General features: G+C 39.5%; 1 protein-coding gene across 2 annotated transcripts; it reads right to left on the reverse strand.

Annotated features, from left to right (window-relative positions):
• Nucleotides 1-869: 869 nt before the first annotated feature.
• Nucleotides 870-17,453, reverse strand: TARS1 (threonyl-tRNA synthetase 1). Of its 2 annotated transcripts, none has more exons than XM_075137801.1 (19): nt 17,339-17,453; nt 16,827-16,907; nt 15,726-15,916; nt 14,554-14,677; nt 13,315-13,436; nt 12,983-13,100; nt 12,371-12,435; nt 12,211-12,289; nt 11,473-11,619; nt 10,470-10,568; nt 9,566-9,732; nt 8,855-9,017; nt 8,629-8,766; nt 7,859-7,936; nt 5,271-5,371; nt 5,046-5,150; nt 4,287-4,359; nt 3,436-3,550; nt 870-2,137 (listed from the first exon to the last, which is right to left on the reverse strand). In XM_075137801.1, the coding sequence occupies exons 1-19, from the start codon at nt 17,357-17,359 to the stop codon at nt 1,989-1,991; spliced, it is 2,136 nt and encodes a 711-aa protein (XP_074993902.1). In that variant the 5' UTR covers nt 17,360-17,453; the 3' UTR covers nt 870-1,988. The 2 variants fall into 2 exon arrangements, with proteins under 2 accessions (XP_074993902.1, XP_074993901.1); XM_075137800.1 differs by lacking the exon at nt 17,339-17,453 and adding an exon at nt 17,051-17,174.
• Nucleotides 17,454-25,541: the final 8,088 nt, after the last annotated feature.

The raw sequence follows: 25,541 nt of genomic DNA on the forward strand, positions 1-25,541 counted from the left end.
ATATAGGTATTTAAAAGCATGATCTAAGTAAATGAGGTTTCTGCAGAAGGGTAACTTGTCCAAGACTGACTCCTACAGAGCCACACGCAGAGGTGGCGGGTGTCCTACAGCACCGGAATCTCGTTACACGACTAGAGCAGTTCCACGCTAGCGTGCCCAGGGATCCCTGCGGAAGAGAAGGCAGAGCGCTCCGCAAAGCGCAGCAAATACACCGGCCTAGTGGAAAGGTGGTTTGAGGCACGATTCCTAGAGAGAAACAGAGACGGTGGCTCCTTTTCCCTGGGGTACCAGTACTCTGGTTTTTCTTCAACATTTAATGAAGTCCTTCTGACCTAGGGACAGCTGACATCTGATTCCGCCATTTTGCACGAGCAACAGTCACTTCACAGCAAAGTAAAGCAGGTGTAAAATACAGAAAATAATAACCCACTTAACACTCAGCAAAATAATTTTGAAAACAGCAAGGCAGAGGAAAGTCAATCTCCCCTTTTTTTTCCACAGCAGTTGATGGAACATTTGTCTCAATGAACCAAAGGAAGAAGAAACAGATTTTGCTAAAAGTGGCTGGAGTTCTGGTCTGGTGAGACTGAATTCACAATGGGTTCAAGTGCTGATATAATGTTACCGTCAACCCTGAGAAAGACAGGTGAGAAAAGGCTAGATTAAATGCTTCCACTCAGGTAATAAAGGAAATGATGAGACCTGGAGGTTTTCAAAAAACACGATGGTTCAAACCTGTCCTCAGATTTGTCTGATCTTTGCTAAGGCTGTACCAATAGCTTTCTTTTTAAAAGAACAGTTATCAACCACCTTTGGAAGCTGTTCAGGTCCGTTAAGATTAGCAAAAAAAACCAAAACCAAAGCCAAAACACCTCAGACCATGATTTTATTTTTTGTCAGTGACAGACATTTCCCTCTTGTCAGCCAGATGTGCAAAAAAAACCCCCAAAACCAAACCCAAAACCAACTGATGAGATCCCTCAACTGTGAGATAGGAGGGGCTGCTAATTGACGGTGGTGCCCTGAACAAGAGGCTTGGGAAGGAAGTGTTGCGCTGAAGGGGACTGTACCTATTAAATTGAAAACCAGCATTTGTCTTAAAAAAATAATCATTATCCTTTTTAGTTCAGTACACTCTTGTTTCTGCTGTGACATATACAGCCTTATTGAAAGGACAGCTCAGGGATAAGAATAGAAACACTGTTCCCAAGAATCCCGGTCGTCTTAGCTGCCTCTTTGGCTCTGCTATGCCCCACCTCTTCCAGACAGTCTTATCCCCCTTCTACAGCTACAACGACCTTACCCTTAGGGCCAGCATATTTCAGAGAGTGCCTTTGACAAAGGGCGGTTGGCTTTGGTGAGCAGCTCGGTGCTCTGTGGCAGGCGGCCCCACGTCAGGAGTGTCGCGCAGTGAGAGCCGAGACGCTCCCAGAGGCACCAACGGCTATGGAAGTGGTATGGGAGACCTCTGTTCACTTCCCTGTTGATGTGACTGCAAACGGTTCAGTCAATATATTTAATTGCTGTAAGACCAGCAGACAAGACTGCAAGGTATCACTTTCCTTGGTAAAGGAGACACTCCAAAAGCTGCTGCAGCACTTGGTCACTATGTGGTTTCTTAAGCGTGAGGTCTTTTATTTAACTTTCACGAAAAACATTAGTTACCAAAATGTATTTTATTCTTAACAGGGTAGTTAGAATGCTATGGATATCCCTGATTAACATTTCCATTTTCCCTTGCAGCCACAGAAAGTAATTTCGTATTGCTTCATCTGTCATTCATCAGAGGCCAGGAAATTTTACTTCAAGGTTTGTGAAAAATTGGTTTTTACAAAAAGAAACGTTTCTGACTAAAGAAAAATCTCTGCTAAAATGAGCAAGAGGTCCACTGTGAAATATACGTCAAATCTGGTTCAGCACAAAAACTCTGTGGTTAACTGGATTAGGAAAACTAGAATCTTTTTTTATGCCAGGTAGGGAAGGTGGCACTAAAATTCCTCTTCAGCTTGTCTGGAGCGAGAGCATTTCAGTTCCAGCAGTCTCTCCACAGTGTCTGCAACAGTACGCTCACCATGCACCTTGTTATCTCGGGTGCGGATGTTAACTGTTCCACTCGCCTTCTCCTTTTCACCAACAACTAGAAACAACCAAGATGCAAAGGAATGAACCTAACATTTAGCAAGCTCTTTTTCCCCCCATTCTCTTAGGCATACTAAATTCTAAAAAAGCTTAGCAACCAACACTAAAATCCTTTGCCCTCCTCCCAGCTCCCCCCACTGAGATCTGTAACAGCCAATAGCCTTATTTCGTCTCATATAATTTAGTGGGTTTTAGTATGTTATGAACAGCAACTTAGCAAAATGTGAATAAAGAGAAAAGTAAACGTAGTAAGTCCAGCTGGACTGACTTCTTATTAGAACCACAAAGTCAAAGTGAGAAATAAACAGGAAGTACTTCACAGGCAAAGATTAGAAAGACAACTTGATTGTAAATAACTAATAGCTATTTGTTTTCTTTACAGAGACAGCAAGACAGTTTATTGGAAAGTCCCAAAGCTATTTTACTTAAACATTAAGATACAGATAGCAAGATAATATATGTATCTCTCATTACTAATATAAATTTTATATAATGTACTTGGAGATTGCTACAGGAGATTGTATTTCTCTGGTACCGAATCTGCATTCAGTGGGACAACTCTTTGAAATAACCTCTGAACATAAGTTAGGTGAGATTTTTTCTCTGATAGGCTGATCATCTGTTTGTGGTCTTGAAGGTAAAATGTGGTTGTGTCTTATTGGTATCGTATGCTTAAAGTTTTAAAGAACAGAAGAACCTTATTCATGATTCTATCAATTACTCTGAGTTTCTCTTTCTTGTCAAAGGCTCCTTCTCCTCTAACGGATCCCAGACAGTTTTAGGGTCAATGCTAGAGCCTCAATTTACATGACATGACTAATGTGGTGCTTCAAATCATATACCTCAGGGTCAGTTTCTAATTATCCCTGCATCACCCTCTCCTATGCATGCATGTATAGCTCGGAAGTGCACCACAGCTGAATGCAGTGAAAATTATGGTTCTTTTGCTACATTTGAAACAAGAGCATAAATTATTGCGGGCAATAGAAAAATCGCTTAACAATCTGACTGACAAAGGGCAAGAGATTTCATATATGTCTCCACATGGCTGACCAGAAGACAGCAAAGAACTTTTTCTAAAGCAGCAGGAATGCCTTGGCCTCAGTGATCTCCTTTCAGTGACAGCTATACAAGCCTATGAGGTAGGCAGGAGAGGCTCTCTGGAATGGAGACTCTTAGGAGCAAAGGGACCTAAAACACTACCACTCTCTGCCTTGCTCATAGAAGAAGGATCAAATCCTATAACCTATGCAAGAAAGTCAGTCAGGATAAGGTAACAAATGCACTATACATTACCCAGAATAAAGTTATACTGTGCAAGCTGAGCATTTCTGATCTTCTTGTTCAGCGTGCACCCAGGATCTACATCAACATCTGCCATTAATCCAGCATCGTGGAAGTGCTGCCTGACCTAGGAGAAAGTATTTAAATTGTCACTATAGGATATTCAGGACAATGAACTATTTATGACTTTAAACTTAAGGCAGTCCAGCTTATCTGACCCCTAAAACAAAGGCACCGTCATCGGCTCAGGCATTGGAGACGAGCCCAGTTCAAGAAATGAAAACAGGTCAGCTATCATGCAAGTACACACACACTAAATAACTAAGCAGTGATGTGAGTATCTAATGTTTTGGGCTGAACAGTGATTTGAGTTTGGTATTGTGAAAGGCAGCAGGATGGTGGAGCTTTCTGATTAGAAGATTTTTCTCTTTTATTTTGCAGACTATTTTATTTATGTATGAAAGAAACACAGGAGAAGGTCTGCTGGAAGCTAAATATGCAAAGACCTATCTTCATCTTTCTTACTGCTTTTGCAAGATGCACATGGCCCTGGGAGACTAGAACCTGAAGGGTAAGACAGTTTTTGAGCTAGAGAGAAAAATAAGTTTTCCAAAAATAAAAGCCTCACAAAGATCATCATTTGTTGTTTAGATACCCAAAATCGATTTCAGGTCCTCTTTAAGATACATCTACAACTTCAGCAGCTAATTGTCATTGTAATATAAAAATGATACAATGTAATATGCAAAGACTTACAACATTTATCTGGGATAAATACTATTAATCATTAATAACCAGTATAATAAGTATCTCAACTAAATACAATATACTGGAAAAAAAAGCCCCAAAATCATATACGTCACCTTTTGAGCATATTCATCACATGTTGGTCCCACTGGTACCACCATTACCTGCTGAGGGGACAGCCAGAGCGGCCTTCAATAAACAAACACAACAAGTTTATATAGCTTTCAGTATTTTTTTAGTATGAAAAATCCTCTTAACAGATAGGACTAAAATCTACACAGGAGATTCATAAAGCCAGCTGCTTAGATTGGGTTCAGAGGCAATGACAGCCCTATGCTCGTTACAATTTATCTACCCAAAGGAACTGAATGTCTAGAAGAATTTCAGTGTGGACAAAAGTTCTTTTTGACCCGAAGATTCAAGTTGTGTTTTACAACAGACAACAAATCATAATTGAGTTATTGAGCTTATTACTAACTAATCATGGGAAAACATTTACTTTTGAGTCTTGTTATAATCAGAGGGCTCATTCCCATCAGGTATTATACTGCAGCAGGTAAAGAAGATGACCTACAGAAATGACTCGTTGCAAGGCAGCCCAGCTGCAAAAGCAAAGGTGAGAGATACACACCTTGGGCAGACAAGCTGTATGCTGCACTGCATGAGTGGTACCATGTAGAGGCTACCATATCTAGAATTATTTAGTATCTAAGGAAGGTGGTTCGGAAGGAATTGCCCTGTGGTACACCCACGGCATGTCTCTGTAGCAAGCAAGTAGAACAAACCTTCTTCATTCTTGCATGCTTGGGGCTAATTTCTCTTCTACATAAAGTGTTTGCTCAAACTGGAATAATAAATCTACTTTTTCATGTTACCATTTGCCTCCATAGTTTTCAGTTAGAATGGCAATCATTCTCTCCACAGATCCCAAGATAGCCCGGTGAATGATAACTGGTCTCGTCTTGTCGTTACCATCATGGCTGTGAAGAAAGGTGGGGTTTTTTTAAATGTAAGGTTTTTTTCTTGATGTAAACTTCTGCCTGTAACTGACAGGAAAGTTAGATTATATAGCAATTAAAACCACAAGCCTCTCTGCTTACCTGACAAAGGTGAGGTTAAATCTGACTGGCAGCTGGAAGTCGAGCTGGATTGTAGCACATTGGTGGTAGCGGCCAATGGCATCTTTAATCTGAATGTCAATCTTAGAAACAGAAAGACACAAACTTTTACGACAGTTTAAGATACAAGCATGCCCCTCTGAAAGCAAACTCATTGTTTTAACATGGAAGGTTTCACTCAGTGCAGAGGAACTATATGTGGTTTTAGACAACATAATTTTACTTCAGCCCACATTAGGATTTAAATGCTTTGCAGGTTCTGGTGCAAAAATGTTAGAGCTAAAAACAGGGTGAGCAAGTAGAGAGACATTACTTCACGTGGGAACTACATTTAATAGCTCAGACTATTTTTTGTGAGTTTCAATCTGGGACTTTCACGGGTCTTTTAACTCAGTGAATTCAGCAGCACATAAGTGCAAGTGCAAGATCAGAACTGAACATGTCTCGCCCAAAATGAGATTTCTTGAACCTCAAACTAGCAAACTTACACTTCCTTTATTATGCAGAATTTGAATACTTTGTAGCTTATGTTACAAATTCAGGGCATGAACATGGAATGAGAATCCTACTGTTGAATAGTCCACTTACCAGTAGGGATCATATTAATCAATGACATTTGTTCTGACTGTAAGTATGTACAGTCAAGCCTATTCTTTCTATGGCATCTTACACTGTAACCCTGAGTACGCTTATGATACAAGTTAGACAGACAGATGAATAGAAAACAGTAGATTTATATTGTCCTGACCTTATTTATTTATCACACTGCTCTCTTATTCATCATTTTACCAGTATGGCTGGTAAATGCTGGGGCTGTGTGCCTTATTTTAATTTATGTATCAAACAAACAGATCAGTGTTTCATTAACTGAAGTTCTAAATGTCTTTCAATTTTGCATTCAGAAGCCAGAGTTTATCATAGTTCAGCTACTCAACAAAGAGCTTCTATCAAAAGAAATTATTTACAACCTTCTTTAATTTCAAATCACCCAGTTGAAAAAAAAATCCAAGTAGTTTAAAGGTACCCTAGATATAGAGCTTAACTTAAAAATGTAACTTTAACTAGTTTCCATTAAAACCAGTGCAAAATGCTGTTTGCTCACCTTACTTTGGCTAGAGTGTATCAGGAGCAAATACAAGGTTAGTTAAGGTTAACAAAGGTTCCTGTAGATATTTGCCTTCTTTCAAATCAACTGAGGAAATTACTAAATCTTGTTTGCATTTCACATTATGAATGATTAGCTGCTACAACACATTTCACCCACAACCCATAAAATGAAATTGATTCAATTAGCATACGAAGAGAGGAATCAGAACCAGTTTACTAGATGACTGAATATAGACATAAATGTAGTGTAGGTTTATTAGGGAAAGATTTACAAGTAATTTTGTAAGGCTCTCTGTCCTTATGCTCAAAGATATCAGGAAGTTTCTAGAAATCCCTACTTAATCTGTGCAAACTGAAGAGACAGCTTTAAGAAAACCCAACAAAATCGCAAAACCAACACAAGGGGCTTTTTAAAAAACCCACCAGCAACTCAATGCAGCTACAAAACTGTGCCAGTAAAAGCAATATTTTTCAAAAATTTGTTTTACCACTAAATTTATTTTTGTTTTTCTCATGACTTAGGATTCACTTATCGCCTAAAGGATTATTTCTAACGCAGCAATTGCTGTGGTAATACAGATCTTACAGTGCCACCTTCTGTTCATGTATCCCACTAAACGAATTAGCTCTTCTGTTTAAGGAGCAGACAAATAGTTTATACATGTAAACTGGGTTTAATTAATGAAATGAACATTAAAGCTATGTGAAAACCAGGATCACAGAGTATTATTTCCCTCGCAAGTATGTCAGAGCTTATGTATCTGGAAAAAACACAAAATATCAGCTGTAAAGCATCTTAAAGATAACTATAAAAAAAATCCCCTCTTCCTAATCCCAGCTTTTAATAAGCTCAACTTGTACCAGGTCGTCAGTTTTGTTCTATATCCTCCAGCCAAACCTAAACAGCACCAATGTTTTAGAAATGCATACTGACATTGAAAAATTTAGTTCTAACATTACATTGGAAGGGAATGTGCAGGACAGTAAGCGAAAAACAGAAGTTGTCTTTACCAAGAAGATCATGAATAAAACGCAAGAGCATGACCATACTATTTTCTCCCTCTTGCTCATAATAAGATATGAAAAAACATTCTTTATGTATTAAGAACATTTAGTGTCCATCTGTATTTTTTTAATTAACTTGGAGCAGAATGTTAACTAGATGGAGGCTTTGCCTTGGTCAGCTATCTGTTTGAAGTCATCTGGCAAACATTCTGCACAAATAGATGCCCAACACTTGTCTTTCTGGGGAAAGTGATATTCAGCATCATTTTGTAATCACATTAAGACTTTGGGTTTTTTCCTGCACTTTTGCTATACTGCAAAGAACAGTATTTGCATGCCACCCCTACTGCCAAGATTACGGTAGTATCAATGGAAAGCAAGGAATTTTGTAACTTTCATCTGCCTCATCCAAACAGAATTAAAAGCATAACCCAGCTAGGGGTTAGCAATGTACTAACCTTAGGTCCATAGAAAGCTCCATCACCAGGGTTTAACTCCCACTTCTCACCAAAGTCATTGAGGCTGTTTTCCAGTTGCTAGAGATAAAGGACATACACTCAGTGTTTCTCAAACATTTGCTGTCTTTCCATGTTACAGCATCAGGTCAGCCTGCTCCTACAGGTATGTGACACTACCAATTCTCAGTACTTCTCAGTTACTGCTGCAACTCATTTATTTTCTGAAAAAGGAAAGTTTTGGAGGAGCCCCAGCTAAAAAAAAATTTAGTCCAAATTTAAACAAGATTAATGCATTCATTTTGGAAGAGGCCAAACAAGCAGCATTAGCTAAGATGCAAGAAATTTTTATGCCAGATTTAAAGTTTGTAGATAATATTGAGAGGGGATCCACGCTGACACACCTCATGTCTATTCCTGCCCTATCTTCTCCCCAGCACTGCACCTGCAGGGGCTAACGCCATCCCTTTAATCATGAAAACAACCTGGCTTTTGGAAGATGGCTCTAAGTCTTATTACAGGGGCTGCCAGAATTGGTTCTCTTCCTCTTTTTAAATTATCAAAAAAATACAAGAAGTGAGAGATGGAGAGAGATATAATTTGATTTTGACATGGAGATTACTTCTGCTATTTACAGCAGCCAGACTGAATTGAAGACAGTTATATTGCTCATGCCCAGCTGCCAGTGTACCTCCCAGAAGCCAACATGTTCTTACAGGACTTCCAGCTGCAGCCTTGCTTTCATATAAAAAGTTAATAAAACTACCGTTTACCTTTTCAGCTTGATTCCACACTTCAATATCTCCCAGGTACTTTTCAGGACGAGTGGAGAGATTCAGTTTGAAGGAAAATCCAAAGACATCATACACGGTACGCAAGAACTGCAGACAACTCTTTATCTCTTCTTCAATCTTTATGAGAACAGAAATAAAGCCTCAAATATGGAAAAATCAGTTAATCCAATTTTAATACCCAATTTCATTTAACAGCAGCCCATACCTGCTCCATAGTACAGAATATGTGAGCATCGTCCTGCTGGAACCGACGTACTCGAGTGAGTCCTGTAAGAGCTCCTGACAGTTCATTGCGATGCAGAACACCAAAATCAGCCAACCGTAATGGCAGCTCACGCCATGATCTTGGACGATGATCAAACATAAGGCTGAAGGAAAAATTTATTATTTGCAGCTCATCCAGAATCAAAACTCTGCAAAGAACAGCCAATGAGAAGCAGCCAGTGCCTAAGTAGATGCCCATAATACCAATGATGTAATTTGAATACAACCATCATTCACATCTAGTGTTGCCAGGAAAACAAATTCAGATGTCCTTTTATAGCTGGTAGGCTTCCCCCACCCCACAGAGAGAAGATAAAACAGCTCCTAAAACTGAGCATTAAAACCTGAATTTGTGGCCTAAATTGCCACAAAATTGACAATGTATCTATTTTGGATATCCAGGTTTTGTAGTACCAAGGCAAGCTTCAGGTCTAAAACACGGTCACTGTAATGACGGAAAAACGAAATTTCTCAGTGTCTCAAGTAAAAAGAGCACGTAGACAAGACGACTCATAATTACATCACTCCTGACAGCATGTCACATCTGGATACCTGAAGACAGCCATCTTTACAATTAAGCAGACAAAAGAAACAGGTTTTTTTTTTTGGAATCAGCAGCATCTTTGGTGAACTGGATTTGCTATATACTTACCAGTGTCCTGGACAGTTCATAGGCTTCAGAGCAAAGATTTCTTTCTCCACTTCAAAGGAAAACATGTTGTCACTGTAATGCTGCCAGTGCCCTGAAGTCATCCATAGTTTGCTGTTGAAAACATTTGGAGTGACAACCTCCTGAAATCCACGTTTTCGATACTCACTCTAAAACAACAGACCCAGTATATAAAATAACTAATAAAGCAAACAAAAGTAATGGTACTCAGCCTTCAATGTGCACCCATAAAAATATACAGATGCTGCCCGACAAAAGTCCATGACTCACGAAGAGAAGAGGAGAGAAAAATTCAAGTTGGACATGCCAGGATACATCCCTTCCACCAGCACCACCCTTCCCCCAAACAATTCCTCTATAGTAAGCAAGAAGAACAAGTTTCCTCCCTGCAAGCAAAGCAGCAGTCTCTAATTATTCAATGACACTTGACAGTACATTACAGCCCAAATATACAATAATATGGTAGACTTTAAATATTATAACAGGAAGATCAGGATTTTTTTCCCTACACATAATTTCATAACAAATAGTTCTACAAGGCCAAATTTAATAAGTTTATTAAAACAAATCAATATGCATCAGTGGAACAGCTTAGTGTTAGCTTAGCTGTACTATTAGATGTCAAAGAATTCATATTATAAAGTATCATTATCACTGCTTTAACTGCAGGTATAAAGTATTGATAAGAACATAACTTAGCAGAGATTGTGACAAGACCAATTCAAAAGAAATCAGGTTTCTTTAGTTCCGTCGCTTACAGAACTAAGAGATTGAACTAACTGGAAATGAAGAGCTGTTAATATTGTTATACGTAGCATGCTGTTAGGTATTTTTCTAAAATTAAGCAATTTCTTCTACAAGAAGATTTCCGAAAGACATTACTTACCCGGATGAATTCAATTAATGTGTTATAAATGTAAGCTCCTTTCGGCAAGAAAAAACAGCTACCAGGGCTGAGCTCGTGAAAGAAAAACAGTTCTTGGTCCTGCAGAAAAATAATATTTGAAAAACTTAGTATTTGTACACTACCTTTTTCACTTACGTTCACAAATGAATTACTACTGACCGGGCATCACTAATCAAAGTTTGTTTTGTTTTTTTTTTTTTTAAAAAAAAATTTCACTAATATTTATAATCTCTTATCAATACTTACAGGGGAAGGAGATTGTTCAGTTTCCTGTTTCATTACTGGCACTCCAAAACTTCACGTTTATGTGTAACTCCTAACTGTGCCCCCACAGCTCCCTTTGTACATTGACAAGTAATGTTTAGTTCTGCTTCTGCAGCTCTCTAATTACTTGCACATGAACTGAATGTGTGAACTGTAGTTGGCTCATGTTGTGACAAACTGTGCACATGCTTGAGGACTGCATATAGCGAATTCTTCTGTATGTTTTCCTGTTGTCCTAGCAGCAGACCTTGTAACAGTGTTCAGGACTATCAATTATCTGACAGGGGTTTCCATCTAAAAAACAAAACCAAAACCCAACCAACCAAAAAACCAGAGAAGTGTATTACGGATTGTGAAATCACACAGAAGAAAAGGATTGTGAGTGAACAGGCTGCACAAACTCCAGGAATGAGCACTGCCTGCAGACTGAACTGTTCATGTTTTGCAGACTGAAGTGTTCATGTTCTGTTCAAATTGATCTGTGGAATAAGGATGTCATTGTGTTTAAAACAGCAAAAAGTCTAAAGAGAAGTTATTTGCTATAGGACTTTTCATGCTCTTCGAGAGAAAAGTACCTGACTTTGCAACTCAACTGAAAATATAATTGTGTCACATCTTGGTTGTGGCAGCAAGTATACACCGTCTTCAAGATGTTTCTAGTTAAGGGGTTAGATCCACACAGTGTTTGTGAAATACATTACCAGAAAAACTGTCTCACCCGCCCAATTTTTCTGTGATCTCTGCTTTTAGCCTCCTCCTGGAATTTCTCCCATTCCTTCAGCATTTTTGCATCTGGGAATGAAATTCCATAGATCCGCTGGAGGGATTCCATATCAGCCTTGCCTTCCCAATAGGTAGAAGAATTCTGCATGCAAAAAATAAATGAAACATTGAAGAAAAGGAGGAGCCTCCACATTTTACTACTACTGCCTGCTATGAAAAGGCATGCAATTATTAATAAACCACTGTACTTAATGTAGAACAGCTAAGGCATAAGGAGATTTTTAATCTGAAATTCAGAGCACTGATTAGAAAAATCCAGAAAGAACAGATGAACAGCATATGTAAAAATGGTTTCAAGCTCTCTAGTCTTTTTCTTAAGCCTATTTGCTTTCTTTGTAGCCATCCTAGTCCAACTGTTTATTTACAGCTATAACCATCAGCTGAGCGAAAACAATAAACTCTAACTGATATGGTTCAACCAAGCCTTAAGCCACACTCACGTCCCTACCTACTTCACCCACCAACTCAGGTGCTGGAAGTGCAGGCCCTGGACACCTAGTTGGGCTTCACACCGTTTGAGTATTACTCTAGCACACAACCCTTTTCCAATTTGTAACACTGAGTTTTCGGCCACGTTACCCATTACATTCTTGGATAAGCCACCATCGTATCGCCCAAAGACAGCAATGCATTTTCAGTGAAAACATTGGTCTAAGGCAGTTTCAGCACTTACCTTATGAATTTTTATGGTCTTTATCTTGCCAGTATGTCTGACATGAGGCCCTCTGCATAAATCTATCAAGGGACCACACCTAAGAATAGGAAAACATTCACTTGGTATATTTCATCCTAGAAAGATATATCCAGTAATATTATGATGCACGCGTAATTACCTGTATACTGTTGTAGTTGGAGTATTGACCTTCTCATTCAGGATGCGACACTTGAATTTATTATACTGAGAAGAAAAGCAGCACACGTATTTGTTAACTCCTTGTTAAGCAAGAGAATTGGCCAGCAGTTTAAATTATTTGCAAACCTGATGCTATGCTGCATCAAAAGAGGATTGTAAAAGATAGACAGAAAGATAGTCAAGTAGTGGAGCAAGCTGCCCAGCAAGCAGGTTGTGCAGTCTCCGTCCTTAGAAGTTATAGTATCACTACAGCATTTTACTAACAGCCAATATAATATAGGCATATAACATAACTGCACATAATATATTGCAAATTTACATCTGTGGGAAATAAATGAAGAGTGCAGCTTCAAACGTTTTGCCAAGGTCACCCATGGGAAGAATGAGAATTCTAACAGTTGCAGAAAATCTAATCCACATTACACCTTCACTCATTTTTTTTGTTAAATATCACAAACGAGCTTATAAGAACATATCACCCTAAAAAGTTAATTTGATAGACCTTCCTGTACCACCAACAGAAAATGTAGCTAAAGTAACAAATACTTAAATAACTGCACGATGCTAGAAACAACCTTCTAAAACAGCCTACCTTAAACATTTCAAGTAGTGTTTCCTTCTTAACTTCCAGTCTTTCAAAGACTTGTTTTTCCTTCATTATCTTTTTGCATAATGTTTCCAAAGCAGAGAAGTCATTACTTGATACACCCCTAAAATAAACACACACAAAAATGTGAATCATTCTTGCTTTTACTTGCAATTTCTGATCCAGTTGCAATGCACTAGCTTGTGGATGGGACACACTGCAAAGAACAAAGCAATCTGCAGTAGTGCAGATGACTGTGTTCCGGGAACAAGCAGATAACAGAAATTTTGCTGTGACTACCATCTCCCTGCTCCTAAAAAGAAAAATACAAAACCTACCCTTCCTCAAGGAACATGTCATAATAAAATCCATTTTCTATTGGTGGGCCATAGCACAAACAGCCACCATAGATTCGCTCCATAGCTTCACCCATTATGTGAGCACTTGAGTGCCAGTATACCTAATGGAAGTAAGAAAAGAGGGGATCAGTCTGAATATGCACAATACATTTCTGAGTATTTTATTTAAAACCTTTCCTGAAACACTTGCTTTTAAGGATACTTGATGCAGATACCATATTAGAGCAGTCTGCAGAAGAGAAGTGACCTGCCCAGCAACACTCTCACCCTAAGCACCAATATTTCCAAAAGATAACACTGGAAAATTGTTTACAGCTTGGTAGCAAATAATTCTTATTTTCAACTATTGTTGAAATGATTCAATTATTGTCAAGAAGTCAGGAAACTAATTCAGAAACTTTTTTCTTCTATGAACTTCAATCAATCAGCTCTGCATAAAGACCAAAAGGTGCACTTTGAACATAAGGCTGTGGTCCTAATCCGAAGATTTTATGCATGGGAAATCCTGCACTAAATAGAACAGTTCATAAAGTTAAAAATTACACTCCACCTTGTAGTACACCTGAAGTTTTGACAAATTAAACCCAAATCTATAGGACTTCAGACTGCTTTTATTTGCACAGACCAGAAAATAAAAATCTCACAGGAGCCATAATGTAGCCAATATGAAAACCCTACGTTTGAATGCAAGACCTCTGTGATGAGTTTGACTGACAGCTTCTTGTACCAAATGATTTTTTCTAACGGGAGTATTTACAAGTTTACTAAATATCCACATTTATCTGAATGAGTAGCCAAAATAAAGTATATACTTTTGCATGTTCAAAGTAAAAGAGCAGCCTGCTCAGTACTTTTATGATTGTACATAGACAGTACTTTTGTACTCAGTATTGTTTTTAATGTCAGTGCTAAAGAGATCAGTTCAAAAGACCTACTTTACATTAACATGAAGGTTGCAAATATAAACTTTTAATGAGAACAGACTTGACAAACTACAGCAACTGCTAGCAGTCTCGGCTAAAAATACACAGCAGATTGTACAGTATCTGTAGTACCGCATCTCCCTCATAAGGAACTATTAGAAAATGCAGATGTACCTACACAGCAAACCTGTTCCCATCTCCTCATCTTTTGAATAAAGTACAGATGCAAATAACTACTCAAGGCTGAGTTTAATGCAAATCCAAGGGCAAACAAATTTTGGCAGAAGATACTCACTGCTTGAGCCTCTTCATCTTCAAACTTAAGCAGCTCCAGGGTACAATCCTCCTCCAAAGGACGGTCTAGATCCCAAACCATCTTGTTCACTTTAGCAATAACAGTGTTGTCAGCTAAGCCCTGACTACAGAATAAATACACGGTATATAATCTTTTGAAATCAGCAAGTAGAAGTTTCCCAAATTTGCCCTCCATGTTGAGTAAGTCAGGAGTGCTCAGAGTGCGTACAATGTCATAAATAAATTCCAAATAAAAAAGAGCAGTTTAGCCAGTCTTGAACATTCATGAAAATCCTATTCACATCTCAGAGAGGAGGGAGGAAAACTGTGCTGTATAGTCAACATTCATACATTTGTTAACATATTTGACTTAACGGTAGCCACCTCAAAGAACTAACCTGACTTCAAAATCCTATTGCAATAAAAGACAGAGCTTCTCGTTTAAAAATTATCAAATACCATTTCTGATGTAGTAACTTTACAATTTTGTGTCCACTAGGCAAAAACCCTTTTTCCTTGACCCCAAATCATAAAAGCAGAGAAGGTTCCAATGACAAGGCACCTAAGCATGAAAAAAAAAATGGCATTCCACCTCTAGGATCACCCAGTTTTTGTAATTTTAACTGTCAGGGTGTCTGATGTGTATTGTTCAAATCTGCTCCACACCAAGTCTGAGTAACCCAGAGATATGCAATGGTCTTTTTGATGGGTATCTCCCATGCAAGTAAAAATGCAGTTAAGTGAAAGATATTCATACTGTTAACTGTCTCCGAAATCAACTGAAACATCACTCAGCAGTCATCTTCCCCAGGTCGATGCAAATTGGTTTGCATGTGCTGACATTCAATCCAATACAGTAAATTTGTTAGGAGATTAGTTCTTAATGCAACGACAGTACTTATGGGGAAAAATATACAAGTAATGTATGTCTAAAAGATCTCAATTATATTCTTACTTAATTTTAGAAACTGTATCTTCATAAGGCAAAAAAATTACACTCCAGAACTCAAACCCCATTGCTTACTTCCACTTTATTATATACAAGACGCCTTGAGAAGAGTTGAGATAAATGACTATGAGAGAAATTATACATTACCTGTACCCTCACAGCCACAACCTGCAGACATAAAGCTGTCTGAAAATGATTGAGTGTACCACAGAATAGAATCATACCTAATTCCACAAGCGATTTGATAAGGAGTAGTCTTCCAAGATTCAGCATCAACCTGCTTGCCATCAGGTAATGTAACTTTAATGGGTTTACTGTCATTTGCAGCTCTTTCTGCAAGGAGTGCATCATGTTCAGCTTTAAGTTTATTGTACATCTCTAAACGCTCATTGATAAATGCAGGCCAGGGATTCAGCTATATATAATGAATAAAGAGAAAGGAAAAAATCAACAGATTATTAGAATAACCTAGTATCACATTATGTCAAGAATGCAAACAGAATGGATATACTTTTCACAAGCATCTATGTGACCATATCTGTATATGTGCTATATCTAACAAATAATCATTATTATTACAGATTAATTATATATATTGATTATATAGTAATGTCATAAGACTTCACCTTAATAAAAATTATTTACAATAAAAATTATTTGAAATGTACCACTGTACACCTGTTCAATAAACTACACATATGTTAATAAGCTACTACATAGTTTATTAAACACCTGTTTAATAAGCTACACAAAGACAAAAATCAATTTGAAAAGATTGTAGAAGTTCAACATAAAATACATTTTTCTTACTAGGTCAAAAAACTGAGGAAACACCTCTACTCTGAGCCACTCGGAAAGGAACTGACTCCAACCTACACGTCATATAATGACGTCAAGACTATCAGGTTGGGCATAACCAAGGTTATACAGCTATGCAGTTGGCTCAGGATTAGTGCTGGCTAGCAGCTGGCTCTCTCTGTGCAGTCAGAGGGATCTGTGTTTGCCCACCATGAAGATGGAAAACACAAAGGCAGGCTTTCCTCATCCCAGAGATCCACTGCCTACCTCCTGGCGCAAACGGGCACAGTGAAAAGCATCACCAAGCAGCAGCTATGGAAATCTGAGCTGCTCTCCCATTACACCAATAAAAAGCAACACAGTCACTTCATGGCAAGTATTTGGAAAATAAGAGAGTGTGGGAGAAAGAGTAACTGTAAGGCCAGATAAAATACGTCAGGGGGATGAACTGCAGCAATGCCAGCAGCACACAAGGCAGCAACCAGGAGACCGCATTTTCAAGCCCCCGTGGCCCAAGGGCAGCTCACCTCCGTCCGCCCTCCATCGCCGGCCTCTTCCTTCATTTTCTTCTTTCCGCAGTCTGCCTTTTTTTCTTCCCCAGCATTTACCTGAGGAGGGCGAGCACCATTTCCTCATTCTCCAGCAGCCGCTCACACCTACAGCGCTTCAACCCCCTCCCAGCCCCACACACCAGGGAAGAAACCCGACCTCTTCGCCGCGGAAACCCCAGCCCAGCTCCCTGCTCTTTCACCTTCAGCTAAATGCCACCGCCTTTCGACCCTGCTCCCCCGGAGCTGGGGAAACCCCCGGCGACCCGCTGTAAGGGTGACGGGGAAGAGGCCTAGCTCCCTCCTGCCGCCAGCACCCGTCCTCCTGACAGGGCCGCCCCCCCCACCCCAGGCCTGACGGGGGAAGAAGGGGATGCCCCGCCTCGGGAGGGGGGTGTGTGTGAGGGGGAGCCGCGCGGTGAGGGGTAGCCGCGCTGAGGAGAGAGCCGGTGCTCGGGCGCGGCCCGCCGCCGCTCCGGTGCCGGTCCCACCTGGCTGTCAGCGCCCGCCATTGCTGCACGCGGAACCTCCCGGCGCAACGGGGAAGGGGCGGGAACGGCCCCGCGCAGGCGCCTCCCGGCCGCCGCAGCTGATGCAACCGGGGGCGGCCGCACCGACCCAGTCCTGGGCCGCCACGGCCGGGCCAATGGGGCACGAGGGCCGCGCCGGGCCGGGCCGCCCTAGGGGGTGTGGCCGGGCGGCGGCGCAGCGGGAGTGGAGGCGGCCTGTGAGGGGCCCCAGCAGCTCAAGATGGCGGAGCCCCTGCCAGCACTTGTGAGGCTGGGAAGCGCGGCCCGCCCGTGTCCCCACACCCCTGCTCCCCTCGCTCCCGCGGGGAGAAGCATAACCAGCCTTCCCCCGCCAGCAGGGCCGTAGGGCCCCACGAGGGTGGCAAGGAGCTGAGGAACGGAGTGGCACTCGGGGAGACCTACCTACTGTTCCCCTGAGGCAGAGATTCAGTCAAAGATGGATCAACTGATGGGAGTACTCTTTGCAAAGGAGAATAAAAATAAAATAAAATGAAAATCATATTGACCAATGTCTGATTTCCCAGGGGGAAAAAAGTGGAAGAGATGCTGAGGAGATTCTGCCAGGCCTGGACTGCGGGAGTGCGGCTGCTTTGCTTAGCCCTGTCCTGAGGGGAGGCTCGGCATCGGGGGGTTGGAGGCTACCGACATTTGTAAGAAAAGGCTGTGATATTCAGGCACAGCTTTTTGCTTTGTAACTATCCTCCCCTCTTCTCCCCACTGTTGGTTTTATATAATAATAAATAATATTTTCATTTAGGAAGGTTACTTTCCGCACATTCTCATGGTGGCCCTGGGCTCCCAGAACGGTCTGTCCCAAGGCTCTTGGTTCTTTGGTGAACTCGTAGCCTAGTTTAAGAATGGTGTTTATGACGAGATTTCATGTTTTCAAGAAATCCTAGCATAGCATCCTTACTTTGAAGAGTCTAAATCAGGGGTCAGGGCTATGGCTTGGCTTGGACCTCTGCAGAGCAGACAACACTTCTGCCTCCTGTAATAGCCGCTTCCTCTTCACCTGCAGCAATGATCTGGGATTTTGGAGTGTTTCAGTCAGCTAAAATGTGCTTAGAGGGACATCAGAGACTCCACAGACTTAAGTACTGTTAAGAAAAAAGTTCAGGAAAAATAGGCAGCTTTGTATAGCTCTCAAATACTGGTTATGTAAGGGTGAAAGATGGTTGAGAGGACATCACCATGTTACTTGACCACAAATGTAGGAGCTTAAAACTAATGTAAATGTTTTTATATTTTTTAAAATATGAAAATGGGAAGGTGTAGTAAATGTGAACTTAAAGAGAGAATCAGATCCAGACCTGAATAATTTATTTGCTGTCTGAAAGTAAAATACGAGCAGTATAGGTGGCAAAAACATTTCTTGAACAGCTATATTTAATAATACATGTAAGATGTTGTGTAGCAATATGATGTTTAGTAATACAAAGGGTATTTGGTTTTAAATACTAATTTTTAGATTTGCAATATCTTCTAAAATCTTTTTGTGTGAACGAATTGCAACCGGCTAAGAGACAGCACATTGCAAAACTTATAGATAAATTACCTAACCCCAAAATGAGCAAAACCCTGTACTGATATAGATTATTAAATATTTCAAAAGCAATAGGGAGAACTGCTGGAGAACTGTCCTTTTTGCCAGAAGATGGCAGCAGCGAAACACGCTGTGCTGACGAGAAACTAATTCTGCAGGATGCCCTGCTCACAGCTCTTGGCTTTGGATAACAGGATTTATGGCATAAAATTCGAAACTAAATGAGTGTTTTACTGGATTCGCTCTTAAGCAGCGTAATTAAAGATGTGTGACTGAACTCAACCGTACTTTAAGCCAGTGTAAATTGATTTCAGTGTGCTTTAATGATTATCACCAAGTGAATGAACAGATGTTTCTGCTTCATTTGAAGTTTGTTGGAAATAACATGGTCAGAAAGTTCGATTGGAATTGCAATGTTATTTGGCTTATATTTCATTTAGGAAAACTAAAAATCAAAATGAAATAAAAATTTAAAAAATTTTAAAAATGAATCAAAATTTAAGAAAAGAAAATCTAAAAAAAAAGCTAATCAGAATTTTTAAAAGGAGAAGAGAATAAAAAAGAGTGAGAAACAAGAGGTAAATGAACATACAAGGACCTGAGGAAGGGGAAAGAGATGATATTTTAAGAAAAATATTTCACAACCTATAACACATCTATACCATTTACTTGCACCAGCTGCTCTAGGGAAACCCATCTCAATTGTGATGCAGCGCTGGCCTTTCTGTAAAGTGTCTGGGTTTGTTTATATTTGGTGTACATTAAATCAACTCTATTCACTGTAGAGTATTTCCTAACTTTGCAAACACCCAACTATTTTGAAAATCAAACTGTATGAAAGCCATCCATTTACATCCAGGGTTCAAAATATATCATTTGAATCCAAGGCCTAATGGATTTCCATAAGCCCACATCAGCAAAGAGCTATCAGCTCCCATTATAAAATCATGCAAATATAGCCATCTCAGCTTTGAGAATTGAAATCTTTTTGGGCAGTTTTCTGCTGTATTAATTTCACCTGGGCTGATACAACAAAGCAGTAGACTTCTAAGAAGTCCAGTAGAGCAAGCTTAGAAGCGTAGATTCAGAAATTTAACAACATGTGAAGTTAAATAAAAAAATAAAGAAAGTTGACATTAAATTAAAATACCTGTGATTCAAACTGGAACATGCTAGGAAAACTGAATCTAAGCCTTGGTTTTTGGTATTTTTTCAACTTTCGCGGCCTTATTATTAACAGAAAATAGTTAACTTTTTAGGAGGATAAGAAAAATAACTGATATTTCATGTAAAGGAGGCCAGTTTTATTTTGTTTCTATATCCATGACAGCTTCGTGTAGAGCCACTACAGTATGTAGTCCAGGAGTCTTGATGGTGCCAAGGGGTTTGCCATATATACCAGGCATTTTTCTGCTTCTTCCAGAAGAGATGCGTTGTTTGTGCTTGCTAGGAAGAAAATCCTTACTAACAGCAGAAATCCCATGGACCTTTTGTAGATTAGAAGCACACTGCACAGTGACAGCTTTGTCCCACCTGTGTCCCAGGGTGCAGGTCCTCTTCAATTTCCCCTCTTGCCACCGTTTTTTCATTCCTGCAACTGTGGAGATAATGCATTCAAATAACTCAGGTCCAGTTTGTTCTCTACTACCAGGCAGGTTTTTTGAGTAAAACACAATAAGGTTGTATTTGGTCAAATGTAGGAGACATCCAGTTTCAGTGCTCATAGTTATAGATGCTGGGATCACAGGTTACAAATTCTAGGTGAAACTTAAAACCAGGGTTCATTCCCTGACATCAAAAGAGCATCAGACTTCTACTAGGAATCCTTAGGTCTTTTAAAGAAACGAGATGCTGGGTGATTTTTTTTTCCTTTTTTCTCTAACGAAACTAGATTTGGCTTTCTGCTTCTTTGTAACAAACACAGCAATGATAACTAATGTCTCATAGTTCCCGTGCCTCTCAGATTTACCCCTACTTCACTTGGCTAAAAAGTTTTAGCATGCTTATAGTTGAGTCAACAATATCTTGTCATGACTCACATAATGAAAAATAGTAGGTGTGCATACATTCAATTAAATGCAGATCTTTCCTGTGTTATTTTCATAGAGCTCATATGTATTGTTTTGGGGGGCACATTATTAACCCAAGTGACATACCTAGGATTAAGATACTTTTCCAAACCTTTGCCTTGAGGATAAACTGCGCCTCCTTCACAGTATTACTCCTATTCTGCAGTAAGATTTGCACCTAAAAACATAAAACCATTGTTTGGTTTTCATTTAAAATCTTTTTTGGATACTGGTCTCAAAAAGATGTGCTGTCTGTAGTTGTGCGGATCTGTGACTCCCATTCTGGTCTCTACTCTTAGTCTTGTGACTGGGCTGTGAGATGGGGATTCAGAGCTCCTGCCTTCCATTTCTTATTCTTTGGTTAAGATAAAACAGTGAGGCAGCAGTCATTTAAAAAGGCAGATAAAATGTTAGCAATTTCATATACTGAGCAGGGGTGATAAACTGAAAAAAATAAAATCACATGTCCTTAACTGTCCTTAATCACAACTTAAACTATTATAATGAACTAATGTTAAAAATCCAATTGATACAACATTTCTCCCAAACTTCTGGCTCTTGGACACACCCTCGGTTTTTGTACCTAAATTTAAACTAGCTTTTACTATAACTGAACATCACCAAGCTATTCTATTATATGAAACTTTTTGCCCATATATGGAATTTTCTAGAATCCAAAATACTTTTTGGTAACCTTTTTTCCCTTAGAAAAAACTATTATGATTCATTTTAGCGTGTCTTTCAGAATTTAAAGTCTGAAAGTGTGATTTATTTCAGATATTTTTGTAATAATGGAGTTCCAATTTCTGAAGAGCTTTTTTTCCCCTATAGATATCACTGATATTTTTTCCCTGATAATAGTCTTTTCTGTGCCTGTAACAGCAGACCACGGATATATTTTCATAATGCCTATACAACGAAAAGTTAAATTTCATAATGTATGAAATTTAAAAAATAATTAGCGGAAAAAATAATTAGCCTGATCAGACATCCTTCCTGATACTCTTACCAGAAAAATTAGTGATTTGCACGTTACGGAGAGCAAACTGTTCCTTCATCTTCTCTGTGAGCAGAGTCCTCCACACCATGGCATGACATGACACATGGAGGAATTCTGTACATAACGCGATTAGAAGCAAGAAATGCATTTCCACATCATTCAATTGCTACAGTCCATAACCATCGAATTTCCAAATTCAATTTAACTCCAAGCAATCTCAATCATACTCTATAGCACCGGAAATTATCTCCAAATACCAAAGGACAAAAGATTCTTGCATTAGCTTCTTCTGCCAGTCCTCCATCAGACCATTTTCGGGGGAAATGGCAGACTACACAGGGAAAACAGATGTTTTACTCTAGGATTTTGTTTCCTTTGACCGTATTTTTCATTGCAGTTATGACTTAATTTCACACGTTTCCAGTGAAAGTAATTTTATTTGAAAAGTATGTTCTCCGTTTCTCTTTTTAGCCATGACTCAAATGTTCTGGTGATCTTCTCATTAACATCCCTTTTTAATGATGTTTCATGGACACAATCCAATAACATTGCTTCAAATAAAGAAACACATGAAAGCTGACGAAAACAGGGACATCTTAACTGTGAATTTTGTCAAACTGCTTGTGACATGTTATATAAAGGCTTTTTTCTTTGTGTCCTTTTCAGTTGAAAGTATTTGGAATCTTACTAAAAATAATACTAAACTGGTAAATCATTTCAAGGGATAGAGGACAGAAAACTTTCCTTACTTAGGAGTAGCTGCCAGAAGATGGATTCCTGCGGGACTCCATTGTTAGATGCTGATCAGAGAAAAAAAGATACTCCAAGGGGAGATAAAAAGTTTTATTTATTCACAGTTTACCTGGAAGAATGGGATGGGATGGCTTGGCAATAGCATGGAACAGAAAAAACAACTGATCACTATCTTTAAAACATCTGCTCTGTATGGAAGGACCACAGCATCTCTTTTCAGTCTTCTGTTTTCTAGACTAAGCAAACTTAACTTTTGAACCTGTCTCAGGGGGACACGCTTCCAGACTCTGGTTCTTCCCTTCTGAACTCTCCAGTTTGTCTGTCTTTCAAAATGATAATGCTCAAAGCAAACATAGTACCCCTGCAGAGTGGAGAGGACTCTTGCTCAGACCTGACACACAGGTGCTAATATAGCAGCATCCTACTGCTCACTCATCTTCAGTCTGTGGCTCTTTAGGATGACCAGAATCTTTTCTGCAGCACTATTCTGTACTGTATTCTGCTTTTCTGTATGCTTTCCTGAAAGGCAAAGCACCGGACATTATTAAATTGATCGACTTCAAACGACCTCTTCACTTTGTTACGATCACCAAAATTTTAAAGTATTTGTCAGCTCTCTTTCATCTTGACATGTTCACAGATTTTTAACGTGGACTCTTTCCTCCTTTATACACTTAATGACTTTTTGGACAAGAATCAAACACAGGACAGAATCAGCTTGAAATATCCTTCTGGTTTAACACAGGCTGACTGATAGCTGCTCTCCAAGTGTATTTTTTTCAAACATTTATGCCAGTTTCATCTAATCACACAAGTGTTCAATAAACTAATGCAGCCTATACTAATACAGACCTTTTTGTTTCAATAAAGCGATTATTGTCACGGCTATCTGCACTTCTCATTGCTCTCATGTCTCCCCATTCATTTGTCACGATTCTGGCTCTGTCTTCATGTGGTTCTCCCATACCTGGAGAGAACGTAGCACATATTTATACAGCCTATCCTGCTAGGCTCTGTACATAAAGCTTTCCTTTCACAAACATTACAGGGTCAATCACCCCTTTAAACCAAGGTACTGTTTCACATTGGCACCAAGGGTAAACCACAAGAGAAAGAAAGATAGTAAAAAAAGATATTGTCTACATATATGTTTATTTTATCTTCTAGATCACCTGAGCCCAATATGCCATCTTGGGTGCAGCTGCCTTGGGATAAGAAATTAGTTATTGCAGCTCACCTGGAGCTGTTTTCTCCACTACACCAGAAATTATCACCCCCTCCAGTCTCTTGGCATTTATTCACGTGGAGCCCCTCCCTAGCCCGGTTCTGTCAAATGACCTAGTTTAGCAGAAACGCCTTTTACACTCAAATCATACTGACAGAATGGGGGTAAGTAGCAATTACACATGCAGTTGTCATGCCATATCTGGAAAGGCAGTAAAGTCTGGCAGCAGGACCCAGCCAGCCAGCCAGCTAGGGGCTGGAGACCAGTGCCCAAAGCCCCTTCTTTCAGATCAGCTACTGCCAGAATGCATGTGACCTCAAGCCATTTTTTTGCCCTTTTTTTTTGACAGTCCAATTGATTTCCGTAAGAACAGTTGTACACAAAAACCAGAACAGTCCTACTGCAGCTACAAATTACATTCGGATCTTGCGCTGCTCTGTCCTACATTGGACCAGCTCCCGACTGCCTTTGAGAGAACAAAGTTGGCCAAACTCATCTTCCTGAAAAGGTCTGTCTGGTATTAAAAAAGAATGGTGTAACAATTAAAGTTGAAGAAAAAAAGAATTAAAACCTGATATTTTCTGTCCTTGTTTTCTTATGTGAACACTGCCGGGAAAATTTAAGAGGAGAAAAGAAGTGTAAAACCGCTTACTTCTTCAGAAAGAGGTCTAATTCCTGCGAACATTTCCACAAGTGCATATGTTTGCTCTTTCTGTCTGCTTTGACAGCAAAAGACATGGAAGAGGTATTTTTTTTTTCAAATATAAGGAATGTTTCTGTCCTTGTGACCTTATTCTACAAGTGCACATACAGGAGAATGAGTTAAACATTTTCAAGCAGTCATTTTTTTTATGTGTGTCTGTATGTCATAAAAGCATTTACTCATGCTGTCAGCAAATGCAAAATGCACAACTAAAGGAAAGAACAAGTAGGCTTTTAGGAAATACATGGTAAACTGCGCATAAAGAAGACATCACTTCCTAGAGGTCTCTGTTGTCAGTGCGCAAATAGAAGCCACACTTCCAAAAGGCCTCTCTGCCTTTGCAGAGAGGATGAGGATACCTCCATTTCCTCTTCCTCTGCTTCTGGCAGCTTGAAGAAGTGATCTGTTCTGCAGTGCCAAGTTCCTGCATTCTAGCAGGAGCTAGAACCTGTGAACCTCTGTCCATTTTTTTTGTCGACCTCTTACCCATCTTGGTCAAATTAAATTACATTAACTGATTAATGAAATGACCAGTTCCTCATTAAGTGTAAGATCTCCTTTTTTGACTTGCTTTGGTGCATAACACTTTATTGACTACTGCTATCCCACTTTCTGCTCTGTGGCATTTGCATTACTCTGCCGTGTCTTCCTCCGTCCAACCATATGTTCCTGGAGCCTTCATCCTTCTTTCTCGGTAATCTCATTTGTTCCCATTCCAAGATGTGATGACAAATGACAAATGTTTATTCCATACATCGATTTTTTACCACACTAGTACTTTAATAAACTGGAAATGACTGAACTCCTGAAGGACATATTTATATTTAATAAAATATTTTAAATATTTTAAAAATTAACTCACTGGAACAAG

The sequence above is a fragment of the Calonectris borealis genome, chromosome Z (assembly GCF_964195595.1).
Source record: "Calonectris borealis chromosome Z, bCalBor7.hap1.2, whole genome shotgun sequence".
Classification (NCBI taxonomy): Eukaryota; Metazoa; Chordata; class Aves; order Procellariiformes; family Procellariidae; genus Calonectris; species Calonectris borealis.